At 35.8% G+C, this 15,255-nt stretch overlaps 1 protein-coding gene and 1 long non-coding RNA gene across 8 annotated transcripts in view; one reads left to right on the top strand and one right to left on the bottom strand.

The window, feature by feature from the left end:
* naaladl2 (N-acetylated alpha-linked acidic dipeptidase like 2) overlaps nucleotides 1-15,255 on the top strand; it is a 629,431-nt gene that overhangs the window by 531,944 nt on the left and 82,232 nt on the right. For all 7 annotated transcript variants that reach the window (XM_087273255.1, XM_087273256.1, XM_087273253.1 and 4 more), the window contains one exon: nucleotides 3,071-3,166. In XM_087273255.1, the coding sequence (XP_087129381.1) occupies nucleotides 3,071-3,166 (96 nt within the window). The remainder of the gene's footprint in view (nucleotides 1-3,070; nucleotides 3,167-15,255) is intronic.
* Nucleotides 1-15,255, bottom strand: part of LOC147841661 (uncharacterized) — a 173,238-nt gene that overhangs the window by 141,454 nt on the left and 16,529 nt on the right. The window lies entirely within an intron of this gene.

The following is a 15,255-nucleotide window of genomic DNA, read 5'->3' as shown; positions in this document are numbered from 1 at the left end:
AGATTTCAGTTGCAACCCATGTCAAACACACCTGCCTGTAATTATCAAGTCCTGTTCAGGTCCTAATTAATTGATTCGGGTGTGTTTGATCAGGGTTGGAGCTGAACTCTTTACGAAGGTTGATCTCCAGGAACAGGGTTGAGCACCCCTGGTCTAGACGATCTACTGCAGTTCAAACTGGGCATCAAAATGGGGAAGAAATGTGATTAAGTGACTTTGAACATGCATGGTTGTTGGTGCCAGAGCTGGTCTGAGTATTTCTGAAACTGCTGATCTACTGGGAATTTCACACACAACCATCTCTAAGGTTTACAGAGAATGGTCTAAAAAAGAAAAAAATATCCAGTGAGCGGCAGTTCTGTGGGCACTAATACTTTGTTGATGCCAGAAGTCAGAGGAGAACGGCCAGACTGGGTCGAGCTGATAGAAAGACAACAGTAGCTCAAATAACCACTCGTTACAACTGAGGCATGCAAAAGAGCATCTCTGAACACAAACAACATTAAACCTTGAGGCGGGTGGGCTACAACAGCAGAAGACCACATCGGGTGCCACTCCTGTCAGCTAAGAACAGGAAACTGAGGCTATATTTCGCACTGGCTCACCAAAATTTGACAATAGAAGATTTGAAAAGCTGTCTGGTCTTATGAGTCTCGTTTTCTGGTGGTCATTTAGATGGTAAGGTCAGAATTGGGCATCAACAACATGAAAGCATGGATCCATCCTGCCTTTTATCAACTGTTCAGGCTACTGGTGGTGGTGTTATGCTGTGGGGGATATTTTTGTGACATACTTTGGGCCCATTAGTACTCCTAAGTTTTGTTTTTTTTTCTTCCGAGCCTTGTTTATCATCTCAGAACAATTTTACACAAGTGCATAATTTATAAACAAATACATTGTAACATGAACAGCAAAAATGTATCTCATTATGGTTTTTCCTAAGCTCAGGTTTTACTGTATAAAACATGGTTAAACAAACAAAAAAAACTAACATTTTAGTATGAACAAGGTAAATAGCATGGCTGCTTTTGCATTTTTTATTTTTTATTTTTTACCTTCAAAAGTAAGTAAATTTTGGCAGAGTGCACAGATAAAAGCAATTGCTGATTGTGAGATCTTTAGCATAAGAGCTGCAATTTTGACTGCATTTTTTTTTTTACACTAAATTCAATTCCAAAGCCATTGGGCCCAAAGGCCTTCCCAATAGGAAAGCCCATGATTGCATCAGGTATCTCTTGAATAGTAATTTCAGATTTCAATGCTTCCTGATCAGCTTTACTCAGTTTTGGAAGTGGAAGCTGATTGAAGGAAGATAGAAATTGCCACAGGCTGAGAATACAGCACAGATTATACCAGTCCTTCATAAAATTGTCTAAAACAGCCATTGATATCCTTGGGAATTTGTATTTTGCATTCTTATTTCTTAATTTCATGACTTCATCTCCTGGTATTTCATTTTATATTTTTTTTTCATCACAGCTTGAAGTGTTTTTGCTTAACTTAATTAGAAGAGATCTTATTAAATTCATATTTGTGCATCATTTTCTCACTTTGGTTGCCCAGGGCTGCTTTATCCCTTTATACTTTCATTACATACAGGGGATCAGCAGCTCGCAGCATCTTAAGTGATATTACACTAATTAGACAAAGATTAAACCATAACAATATACATAAAAACCAAAGCTGGTTTCTCATGACCAGTTTCTCAAAATAAAGTCTCATCTTTGCAGTTAATTGTCCTATGGCAGTCAGTTTTGAAAACCTACAAGCTAGTTTAGTTTAATTTAGTTTAATTTAGTTTAGTTTAGTTTAGTCAAAGTCTCTTTAAGGCAAGTAATTTTACTTGGCGGCCACCTTTGAAATGCCTCTCGGGCAGTATAGACTGATTTCATACGGACGCCATTTAAAAAGCGAAACTGAGGCTGTGGTGGGAAAAACCTGGAAATATTGCATGAGTCACACAGGAATGTTGAGTACCTGGCTGGATATCTTACCAGTGAAGAGAAAGTGACACAAATGTATAATTTCACCCCCTTCCCAGTGAACCGAAGGTCCATTCTTAATAGAAAATGAAAAAAAAAAGGGATTTCACAACCCTTTGTCAGCTAAGGAAAAATAGCTCTAGTTACCTAATGTTATCTGTCCCAAACATATGTTTTAGATGACATTTATCAAACTCAAGTTAATGAACTGATTATTTTACTAAATTAGACTTGTCATGATACTGAATTTTGGTACTGAAATAAAAAAAAAAAAGCAATTTTCCTACTAACATTTAATGGCCCGTTTCCACTCAGTGGTACGGTACGGTACCACTTTTTAGCACCCTTTGCAAAGGGTACCAAGGGTAGCAAAAGGTGGAGCTAGACGCGCAGCTGAACACTATTGGTTTACAGAGATACATCATTTGCTCGCGCAACAAGCCAGAATGAAAACAAAGGAACCGCTAAATACGCAGCCGAGACATTACATCGTAATAATATATACATATAATAACAAGCTATAGTCGACCCGAGCTCAAACAAACCTTGTAGTTGTCTTGATGAACAGCCAAGAAAGCCATTTACATGTACTAATAAACGAGGCTTTATTTTCCATATTGACCGTTTGTTGACACTTTTCCCTATTCAAAACTTTGCAAGTTATGTGTCTTGACTATTGTAGAATCTTTAGTTTAGGAATTTAGTTTAGTTTAGTTTAATTTACTTTAATTTACTTTAGTTATTTTGTTCTGTTTTGTTTACCATGAAAATATGTATTTATTTATTTATTTTCTGATTAAAAAGCTTGACTAAAAGCATCCAAGTTTTAAACCACTTAATCTGAGAAAACCTTTTAATAAATATAAAATTAACCAGTTTATATATGATAGTACAGTAAATCATATTATAGTTTCGATCATCTTATATGTATACATATAACATATTTTTTTAAAACATGTATAACAATATTCTACTTCATTATTTCTATTTAAATTGTACATTATCACTGTTAAACCTACCTGTCTTGACAACCTTACGTGAGTGTGTTTTAATTTGATTTCCCCCTCCTTTTCTTTTTTCAAACCTAGAGAGCGCTTTTTCTCTCTGAGGCCTTTTTCCCTCCTGAGTCTTCATTAGGAGAAACCTTGGATCCAGCCTTCAAACTCCATGAGACTATTGCCAAGGTAAGAGTACCCTCCTCCTTTCAGTCCAAAAGTGATTATTTTGTTTGTTTGTTTTGTTGTTTCCTGGCTGGTTTATCATGTGCGGTGCTATTGTGGGTCTATAATTGTCATTGGGATTTTGTTTTGAGTGAAACATGTTCTTTCTCAAGATTCAGACATTATTTACTCAGCTACTGTACACAAATCACAACTCAAGAGACAAATGAATTAAAAAATAGCTTAATAAAATTAAGATTTTTCCAGTTTACCAGCAGTTTGTTTATGGTAAACCTTTAACATTATATAAACATACCTTTTCTTAATCTCTGCTCAATTCCTTCAAGAAATGAATTTTTAACCTGAACTTTCTGTGTTTTTCACACTATTCTCTGGGTAAATGTTTTGTTTTGTCTAAATGCATGTTTGAAAGTTCATACTTATTTAGAAAAATTACAGTTAGGGTTACTGTTCAGTGTTTTGTGTTTCTGTGTTGTCTTCAGTAATACAGTACATTAAAACAATATACTGTAAAATAAAAATGTTGGCATTTAGCACAAGCTACTGAAGTTATTCTCTATTCAGGTCAAATCAGTGATTCAGCAGTATGTAAATACTGAAATTCTTGTGGGGATAGTGATTAATGTCAATTAAGGGTGTGTGCTTAACAATGAAACCAATACTGAAGCACAGATGTCACTTATCTATGGCATGTATTTTAAAGGCTTTTGCATAACAACATTTGCTCCTATAAAACAACCTTTGAGTTACTTGTGTAACGAGTGACACAAACAACTGAGGTTTGGATCCAAATGCAGGTTTAATCAGTAGTCAGGCAAGCAAAGGTCAATTCAGGTACAAACAAATATATATGCAGACAATCCAGAATCGTAGTTAAATAACAGGCAAGGAGGTCAGAAGGCAGGCGGCAAACAAGGACAAAAGAATAAGCTAGGCTAAGGTCAAAACAGGGAGAAACCAGACAAGGAAAACGCATTGTAGTGTTACTATTACAGTTAACAAGACTCGGCAAAGTGAATGAGTGAGTGTGTAGCTTAAATAGTCTGTGCAATCAGTCTCTGACAGTCCTCAGATGGTGTGAGTGTAATCAGTCTAGATGAGGAAGCATGTGTGTCTGGGCGAAGTGCATGTATGAATATGTAGTCCAGAAATGGCGGATTTGTAGTCCATGGTTATAGTTAGTAAAATCCAGCGATCTTATGAAAGACAGTCGCTGGTAATTGTGACACACAGCAAATGTGAATAGCCTTTTTTTAACCAGTTGCTTCCACAGTGTAATGCATTTAGGCATAGAATAGTTTTTTGTTAAGAATTGACTGACCCTTTTGTATTGTTATAATTTTTTTAACATACACCAATGAATCATGTGCCATTGTTGAATTGTATTGTTTATCTTGGTAACACTGTAGTTCAGGTCACATTTCATAATATTAACTACTGGCTTATTACCTGCCTAGTATTAAGATATGAACTGTTTATTAGTAGTTATACAGGATAATCTAATTCTACAGCCTTAATCCTACCCAAAGCCTAAACCCAACCACTACTCTACTAACTATTAATACATGGTTCTGACAAGCATCCACACACACTCATTCACACTCATACTCTATGGACAATTTAGCCTACCGTTCACCTGTACAGCATGTCTTTGGACTGTGGGGGAAACCGAAGCACACGGAGGAAACCCTGAAAGCAGGAAGAACATGCAAACTCCACACAGAAACGCCAACTGACCCTGCCGAGGCTCGAACCAGCGACCTTCTTGGTGTAGGACAACAGCACTACCTACTGCGCCATTGCGTCGCCCATACACATACCACAACATTTATTTTCCTATTGAGTCCACCAAGATCAGATGTATGTGAATAAAAGCATGAGCTGATTTAAAGCAGAAAATGTGGGTTTACCCGAAAATACTGTTAATGATTGTTTTTTTTTTAACCCTTATATGCTGTTGGGGATGGTTTCATCCACTCTGGGGTGATTTTGAGTCCTAATTTGGCCATAACTTTTCCTGTTTCAACTAGCAGAATTATTTTTAATGACAAATCTTATTTTGACACATATTTCGAGTAAATGCTTTGAATTTAAAGAAGAAAAGAAAACTCAATGATACACTCTGGGCAAATGTATTACTCTTTTGTTATGTTAGGGATGAAAACATCCACTTAATTAAGCTGCTATAAAAATGCATCAGATAAATATATTTTCTCTTTTTTTCTTTTTTTCTTTTTTTTCCTAAATTATATCACTGATTTGGTGAAAAAGCACATAAAATGATGTATTTTCAATATAAGAAGTAATTTTGGACTGTATTTTTATCTTTTTTTTCCTTTTATCAAAGTCTTGGTGTGAAAACATGTGAAACAATATTGCCTTTGATGCATTGTTTTTGATTCATTTTGTTTTCTCCCCAATTTACTGTTGGTGGCTGTGTTTGCCCCATTGACTTCCATTATAACCACATTATAACCACAACCAAATTAGGGGGGAAAAAATCTAACAATGCATCAAAGGCAACATTGTTACTAATCATTCACATGTCCAAGACTGTGATAAAAGGTTAAATAAATCCAGTCCACAATTACTTTTTGTACTTAAAATATGTAATTTTGTGTGTTTTGTCACCAAATCAGTGACATAATTGGTGAACTTGGCATTTAAAGAGTCAAAACAATTTAGTAGTTTTGATCAGAACTAAGGTTGATTAACAGATTTATGCAAAAAAAACTATTGAAAAAAATATATATATAGCTGACGCATTTTTAAAGCAGTTCAACTCAGTGGATGTTTTCATGTCTAACATAACACAAAAGTTGTAAATTTGAACAGCGCACACGGGTTAAAGTTGTTTATTGTGCAAAAATCTAATGAAAGCAATATTTACATCTTCAGTTATATTTTAACTACAGTTTTCTCACTGCTGCCATTGTTGTTGTATGTTTATTTAGTTTTTTAGAGGGAAGTGTGAAACACATATTTATATATTAATCTAAACCATGCTCTCAACAATGTGGACACATCAGTATATTTACAGTATAACAGTACAGCAGCAAAGTAATATCCAACTTTTTTTTTTCTACCTCTAATAAAAAATAAAGAAAGAAGAACTTTAGCGTGGATATGTGTGTATCAGGGTCTTAAGGGCGAGAATGACTAAACAAGGCAAATTATCACCAGGCTGAAATCCCATATAGGTCCTGATGGGTGTGTCATGTTCTGTGTTTTTTACTGACAATATGCAAATTAAAGGACACAGTAAGAGCAGCTTATTTCTATAATGACCAACACAAACTAGCAAGAGCATTAAAAATAAAAAAATAATAACGTTGCTTGGTAATCGCATGTGCAGTTAGGTCAGACACAAAAATAGCTTTTTTTTTTATTGCTATCCATCAATCCATCCATCCATCCATCCACAGTTGTTCTGCTTAGGCTTGTCCCCTTGTCCTTTGTACACTGAAATTCCTCCAGATTCCTTGAATCTTTTATTCATGTTATGCACTTTTGAAGGTGAAATATTCAAATGTCTTCCTATCTGTCTTTGAGGAACATGGTTTTTCAAATATTTCAATACTTTTCCAATGTATTTGTTCGCACACTGGCGATCCTCAGCCCGTCTTTGCTCCCAAAGGACAAGACATTTCTTGAATGTTGCTTTTGTACTATATCATAATTACAATCACCTGTTGACATCACCTGTTTTAAACAGCACCAAATCACAACTAATTTACCTGATTATAAGCTCTAAATTGCTCCTGTCACAAGTTTTTTGTAGGTATATATATATATATATATATATATATATATATATATATATATATATATATATATATATATATATATATATATATATATATTTATATATATATATATATATATATATATATATATATATATATATATATATATATATATACACTGTAAAAAATGGCGGTGATTTCAACGGTAAAACACTGTAAAAATGCTACAGTACAAAAGCGTAACCTGGTTAACGGTATGTTTCCTTAATATAAACGGCGAATAACTGTAAACTGACTTTCCCAGAATTCCCTGCATGACACATAACTTTTTATGCATTTGGTTGACATTATTATGGACCTTTTTAGTTGTTTCCCCATCAGTTATGTACATTAGAGATTTATGTTACATCTAATGTTGATAAACGATGTTTCTTTCATGACTTTAATTTTATGCGTGTTACCATACTGGTGTTTAGTAGCTGTGTGAATGACACTGAGCACCTTGTATATGCTGATACTCTTTTCTGCTTGTGGGAAAAGTAGATTGTGATGAGCATTGGCTCATTATGTAACTTCCTCATCACCACCTGCATGTGGGTGTGCTAACGTGTCTAACTGTTTAACAAAAGATGTGAAAATGTTGATCATTCAAAATACAGACATTTTACCTCTATAAATTAATAAAATACGGTAATTTACGGTAAATTACTTTTACTGTTTGTACCATGTTTTAACGGTAAAATACTGGCGACCACAGCTGCCGTTTTGTTACCGTAAATTTTACAGAATTATTTTTTACAGTGTATATACTGTATATATAGGCATGCTAATAAATAAACTGCATAGTTGCCATCTAAACAACTACATTCTTGCCTAAAAAACCCTCAAAAGTACATTATGTTGTGCAACAGGTACAATATATGTCAAAATGTAGTTAGTTTAGCTGTCTGCTTGGCACTCTGTGGGCAGAGTAATAATCAAGGGTTAAGAGGCTGTACAAGAGCTGTTATTGTAGAATATTGCATGGCTTATCAGACAATCAGACATTCAGATTCAAGAATCAGACAGAACTGTTCTGAGGGGCCATAAGCAGTTTTTTTGGGGGTGAATTCCACTATATTAAAATAGAAAATAAAATTGCATGAAAAACATGGTGACATCATGAATATGCCAATTACTATATGACATCATCTAGCAGCATTTCGCATCTGTTCTAATTTTCACTGAATGCATTTGGCAACAGTGAAATGTTCCCGCACTTTTGAGAGTTTGCCAGGTCATCATTTAGATATGCGGCTCTTCCAGACGGGACATGAATACAGTAACTCAACGTCCAGTGACAGCGTCCAGTGCTCTCCTGGGCAGTGTTATGAAACCCCAGCAGTGTTTCAATGCACAGACACTGATAGCTTGGCTTCTGACAGCACGCATGCTTAGACTCAACAACAAACCCTGTGAAAATGTTATGAAATATAGATGAAACAGGCTGAAGATTTTATAAACAGTTTTCTCTCTCTCTCTCTCTCTCTCTCTCTCTCTCTCTCTCTCTCTCTCTCTCTTTCTCTCTGCCAGTTATGGTCACAGTATTAATGGCAGAAAGAAATATGAGCATCATTAAAGTTCCTCATCACAGTCAAGGAGATATTGTTCTGCAGCATGAATTATTCAGGGCGTTGGAAGACACACTGGCAATGACACAAAGAGTGGTGCGACAACATCGCATGAAAGTGTCTGTTCAGTGTCTTGTTTACAAATTTAAAACAGAATATGCAGGAACATTAGATACGGCTGCTGTAGAATCTGAGAAGGTAAATATTTAGTGTGGTTTTGAATTCAGCAAGCAGATTTGGAAGTGTCAAAATATCATATTTTTTCAAGACAATGGGCTGAAAGGTTGGGAAACTTCCCTGAATAGCGAGACAAGGCAGAGAGGGTAAGATCTCAGGCTGCGAGAAGCATACAAAGTCATTTACACTGGTGTCAGAAAAACTGCTGAAAAAAAATACATATATTTTGATTATTTTAGTGCATTCAGCATTATGAAATATGATTTCCTTGATTCATTTATATTATTAGTTATTTATAATATTAATAAACATTTGTTTTAATATTATTTTTTTAGGGTATGGTTGTAAACCAATGGTCTCAAACTGGATTCCTGGAGGGCCGCAGAACTACATTGTTAAGCTTCAACCACCTTCAACTCACACCTGCTTAATAGTCCACAGTAGTCTTGAACACCTTGATTAATTGGATCAGCTGTGTTTGATTAGAGTTGGAGCAAAACTGTGCAGAGCTACGCCCCTCCATGAATCGAGTTTGAGACCGATGTTGTATACACTATGTGAAATATTGATAATTTACACAACTCTATTAACATGTGAAAGTATTGTACTGTTATTTCATGTTTGGATTAAATTAATATTTGGTTCAAGTCAAGTTAGCTTAATGTTGTGGCATAATGTAAAATATATAATTTTGTGCTGTCAATCGATTTAAAAAAATTACTAATTAATCCCTTTTTTGTGTTTAATCGCCATTAATCACATAAAAGACTAAAACTTGTAATTTTGGCTATTCAAATATAAAATTAATGTAAACGCAAGACAAAAACTATTTAAATTCAAAATATAATTGTTTAATAGAATTTTTGTTTAACTTGTAACACAGATTTTTTCATGTAAACAACAAACCCACAATAAACCATCAAGATCCTGGCTTGACAGCCATATTTATCACAGAAATTAAAACACAGGCATGTTAATGCCATTTGAATTTCAAAACAATCAATGCCAATAAAGAAAAAAATATTTCCAAGTTGGATTCAAAGTGGACTGTAAAAAAATGCCAAAATAAAGGTATTGCAGATATGGAAAATGGAAAATTATAATAACAATAAAGAATTGAATACAAACAATTGCACTCATTGTAAAGTTTATTGCTGTGAGTTGAGAACATTAATTATATAGTAGAAATAATTTAGCTTAGTCCTCTTTTACATTCAGCCAGTTGCTAAAACAGTCCAGTCTGTTGACATTATTGGGGGACAATGTGAACCTTTTCTTTTGAATGATGTGAGCAGAGAGTGCAATGCAATCTCATGACAATTCGTAACTTTTTGATTGAGTGGCTACGAACAATGACATATAGGCAGGTTTATGCAGGTTTGTTGCTAAGAAACACATTCGCAAACACGCACAGACACAGACACACACCCACACAACGCCCGCTGGACAGGGCAGCCGGAACGACTGCCTTCAGATTCAACACGCATGATCGCGTTCATCAAATTTGCTTAAACTAAGCATTCTAAAGTATGGCTGTATTTCATAAGGTGGTAATAACAAAAGCTTCACATTTCTGTCTTTAAGTATCGAGCCAGATCAATCTTTAAAAAAATAACACATATACAAAATTATATTCATACTGGTACAGCACAATTCACATTTACAAAATCCAACTTGTAAATTCAAAACACAATTCATAAATGCAACACACAATTTATGAATTCACAAGTAAAAATCATAAATATTTTCAGCAAATTAATTGAATTTGTATTTATTATGAATTGTGTTTCAAACTTACAAACTGGATTTGTGTATTTATGAATCGTGTTTTGAATTTACGAATAGGATTTGTGTATTTTTGATTCGTGTTTTGAATTTACGAATAGGATTTGTGCATTTTGTGAATTGTGTTTTGAAATTACGAATAGCATTTGTGTATTTTTGAGAAATGTTTTGAATTTATGAATAAGATTTGTGTATTTTTGAATCGTGTTTTGAATTTATGGATAGGATTTGTGTATTTTTGTATAGTGTTTTGAATTTAGGAATAGGATTTGTGTATTTTTGAATAGTGTTTTGAATTTATGAATTGGATTTGTGATTTATAAATATTGTTTTGAAACTATGAATAGTTTTTTTTTTTGTATTTACGAATTGTGTTTTGAATATACAAATTAGATTTTCTAAAATGTATTATTTTTGAGACTGATCTGACTCCATATTAAGCCATCTAGCTAAGCACCTGGATGGGAGACCACATGGGAAAGCTTGGTTGCTGCCAGATGTGGTGTTAGTGAGGCCAGCAGGGGGCACCCAACCTGCAGTCTGTGTGAGTCCTAATGCCCCAGTATAGTGACGGGGACTCTATACTGCTCAGTGAGTGTTGTCTTTCAGATGAGACGTTAAATTGAGGTCCTGACTCTCTGGTCGTTAAAAATCCCAGGATGTCCTTCGAAAAAGTGTCGGCGTTCCACCCCGGCATCCTGGACAAATTTGCCCACTGGCCTCTGTCCATCCTGGCATCCTAACCCTCCCCATATAATAATTTGCTTTATCATTCTGTCTCCTCTCCACCAATCAGCTGGTGTATGGTGTGCGGTCTGGCACAAAATGGCTGCCGTCACGTCATCCAGGTGGATACTGCAGACTGGTGGAGGAAATTCCCCATATGTGTAACGCGCTTTGAGTGCCCAGAAAAGCGATATATAAATGTAAGGAATTATTATTATTATTATTATTATTATTATTATTATTATTATTATTATTATTATTATTATTTTCTAAAAATTGGGAACAACTTGCAAGCTGAAGACTTGGGTTTGTGTGTATTACTCAACATCAAACCCATCACTTTAGACAGTGGAATATTGTAAACTGGGTCATTGATTTAATATTTAACAAATCCAAGCTTATTGTGTAGTTTTACATTTCAGGATTTATTTATTTATTTTTTAGATAGAAGAACATCCACAGATATTAATAAAATTTTATTTAGTACTTTCTCACATTTCAAATGAACACTCCATCAACAAACCATAGTAGTTTCAGTCTATTTATGACTTTTTTGTTTACTCATTCATGATCACTAGCTGTTTAACAAAATTCACTTGTAAACACATGCATTGATTTGTTGATACACTGAAGTAGTCTTTAGTAAATACAAAAGAATCTGAGTTCATAATTCTGTCATGTTAAAGAGCTCAAAAACGGGATTCATTCTCCCATCACGCTGTACAGTTCTTTCATGCTCACAGTCGTCTAATCCTCTAGAGGGCATCTTGTATAAATATGCCCTACTTTCCAAACAGTTCTTAGTCACATTGGCCCTGTAATAATGCCGTAAGGGTTGCCGTTTTCTACCTGCCCTGAGCTCAGCGTGACTCTAAAGCCAATATTAATGAATGCTAATGCCTCTTGAGAGTTCTCCTAATATCACATGACCTGTAGTCACCTGCCCAGTATGGTGTTCCAATGAAATATCGGTTACGGACACCGTTAGTTTTGGTGATCCGGATTTCATAGGAAAACTAAACTCAAGTAGCCCCTTGATGCCGGCTTAAATCGGTGGAGGAAGACGTGAATTGATGGGGTGTGAGAGTTGGGTCTCGCCGCTGTCTGATAGTCTCCAGCTGCAGTACAAACACACTTAAAATCCCCTGGTCCCTCTGTAGGGCCTGTGCTGTTGTATCTGCGGTGTCACGCTTCTCTACGCCTCCAGGTCCCGTAGGACCTCGGGCCTGGGCCGAACTCTCTTTTTCTGCAGGCTGAGGAGCCTTGGGAGTTCTTTCAGCGAAGCTTATCACATCCTATGCTCATTTTTCAACCCCACCTTTACAGCCACAGCTGGGCCCGGTTGACGGGGAGGACAGAGGGGCCGAATAGTATAGGGTGTGTTAGATTCGGTTCCACTCAGCCTGGCACGGAAGCCTGGCATCGATCATTTGAGCTGCAGGTATGTGCACACTCCATCACCCTCAGAGGACCCACATGCAGCATATCAACTCTCTAGGGCTCAGAGGTTCACTGCTGACTACCTAGAGTACTGCTTTAAAGATCTACATCTGAAGTCGCTCATTCCTTTAATAGGATAGTTTGCCCTCCTTTTAGAATTTCAGCTCGGTTTGCAGTATTGTAGTGCTGCAAGTTGTTTGCTGTGGTTACCTTTTTTCCACTTTCTGTGTTATAAGACAAGGTCAAGACTGGCTATGCAAGTTGAGAGTCTGAATATTATTAAATAAAACAACTATATTTATTTAAAATGCTTGAGTAAAAGAAAAAAAATTGTTAATTGGTTTGCTTTTCTGTAAGTTATGTTGCCATATACACTGAGGAGCTAAAACATCATCAACTGTCACAATTGAAACAGATATTGTTGAGCATTTATTAAATAAACCAAATATTTAGGTTTCAATACAGTAGATTATGGGGCTGAAATTATCTGTCCCTGAAATAAAAACATAAATGCTTAAATAAAAAGTATTCCGTCCCAAAAGTTTCTAAAATGGACTGATGGTTGATTTCTGTTGTTCTGTGAAGGAACATGTTATTTTTCTCTGTCCTGGAGTGCCGGTGTGGTGAGAATATATAATTAATCAGGCGCTACAAACTATACTTATTACAACTCCAGTGAACCAATAGGATCCAAGGCGGACACAATTGTCAAGGGGGACCCGATTTCTCATGACACTGGTGTTCTGCATAGTTTAGTTCCAACCCCAATCGGACACACGCGGGCTGGCTAATCTAGCTTTTAGCAGGCTTGCTAGAAATGTCCTGGCTGTTATGTTGAGACAAGTTGGAGCTAAACTCTGCAGGTTAAAGTCTTTTCATTACCATTGTGTGGCAGTTATGCAGTCCAGAATAAACGTTGAAGCAGCTACTGTAAAAGCTCTTCATAATAACCTCAGGTTTAGGAGCCGGAGCACATGTACACACAAGTAGCAATGAGAACGTAAACTTTGCATTTGTAAACATCAAGTGCGTTTGTCATCAAAACAGTGTGGAGTAAGAACATGGGTTACAAAGTAATGGTAAGCAATAGATTATTATTGTGTGCCAGCCCGCTTCTGTCCCACCTCCGGGCCAATTCAGAAACAGTAAAGGCAATAATTAAGGGGCGGTTGGGCGGGCTGCTACTTAGGCTTATGTACACAGCAGAAACCCTGATTAATCTTCTGTTTTACTGCTGTTTGTCACCTTTTATAGGGAGAGTGGGGGGGTGGATCGGGTCACTATAAATCTCGGGTCATAACCCGATCTGCACCCATTCCTGTAATACTGCACACATCATTTAGAAGTAGTAAAAAAGAAAAACATATGATGGCGAGTTTAGGAAGTTACCCTGGCCTACAAATTTTCCAGATCTCAAATGTTAATGAGTCATTCTTGAACGTTAATTTTGAACAAATTGTTTGTGTGACTCGAGAACGATGAATCCACCCAATGATTCGTTTATGGTCAGTGTATCCTTTTGGTCATTGGATTTTCATTTTAGAAACGGATATTGAAAAACGAAAAATGAGCCGTTTTTTTTTTTTTTTTTTTTTTTTTCGTTTTTGAATTTTGAAACAAAAATAAAAAAACAGCTAGTTTTTCTTTTTCCTGGTGAAAAAACAAAATTCAAAAATGATTTGATTTTCATTTTTTATTTATATTAACAAAAAATAAAATCACCAGAAAACAAAAACAAATAAAGGCTTGTTTTTCATATTCTGAAACCAGAAAGACCGACTCATTCACGGTGTATTTTGTTGTTGCCCGTTTCTGTGTGCACGTTATCCGTCCGTTATTCGTATATCCTTCTCAGTTTAACGTTGTTTACAAGGTTTGGACGAAGCGGACAGGTAAGAAGGTCATGTGACATACATTTTGCAACACCTTAAGATCAGGTTAGGGGCGAGCACCACCCATTGTACTTTTTAGATAGATAGAGTAGACAGTCATGACTCGGAAGACTCTTCACGTATTAATTATATTGTTTTCACATAGCTAGTTAGCTAGATGCTTCTGGGAAGTTAAATTTAGTTTGGGTTTTGTTCTTTTCATTTCTTTAGCGCCGCCCGTGTCTCTTCTGCCAACTCTCCTGTTTTTTCTCCATCTTTGTATTCGTCTCAGTGTTGTATATATTGTATATAGTATATTTTTACTTTACTCATCTTTTCTTTTTTTTTTTATTAATTCGTTGTTTTTGTTAATAAAAGCTCATATTTTTGGTATTACTTTGGTTGTCTTTTGCACTTATTTACAGTTTGTATAGATATAATTTAATTACCTAAATGTCAAACCCCACCATCCATAACATCAGGGGTTTGTAACACTCTCATAGTTGAGGTTTATCTATAGTGAAAAGTACAGGGGCCTCATGTGTCAACGCTGCGTACGCACAAAAACTTTGCGTACGCCAGGTTTCACGCTCAGAATCGCTCACGTTTGGATTTACTAACAATGAACTGAACGTGGGAATGTGCGCAGCTTCACGGCAGCTTTCTGGCAGGCGTACGCACATTTTTTGTGCGTGTCTGTTTTATTTCCATTGGCGACTCCTAGAGGCAGTTGTGTT

This window comes from Danio rerio, chromosome 11, assembly GCF_052040795.2.
Source record: "Danio rerio strain M-AB ecotype USA chromosome 11, GRCz13ab, whole genome shotgun sequence".
NCBI lineage: Eukaryota > Metazoa > Chordata > Actinopteri > Cypriniformes > Danionidae > Danio > Danio rerio.
Note: the sequence above shows the minus strand (reverse complement) of the source record. Positions and strands in the feature narration are given on the sequence as shown.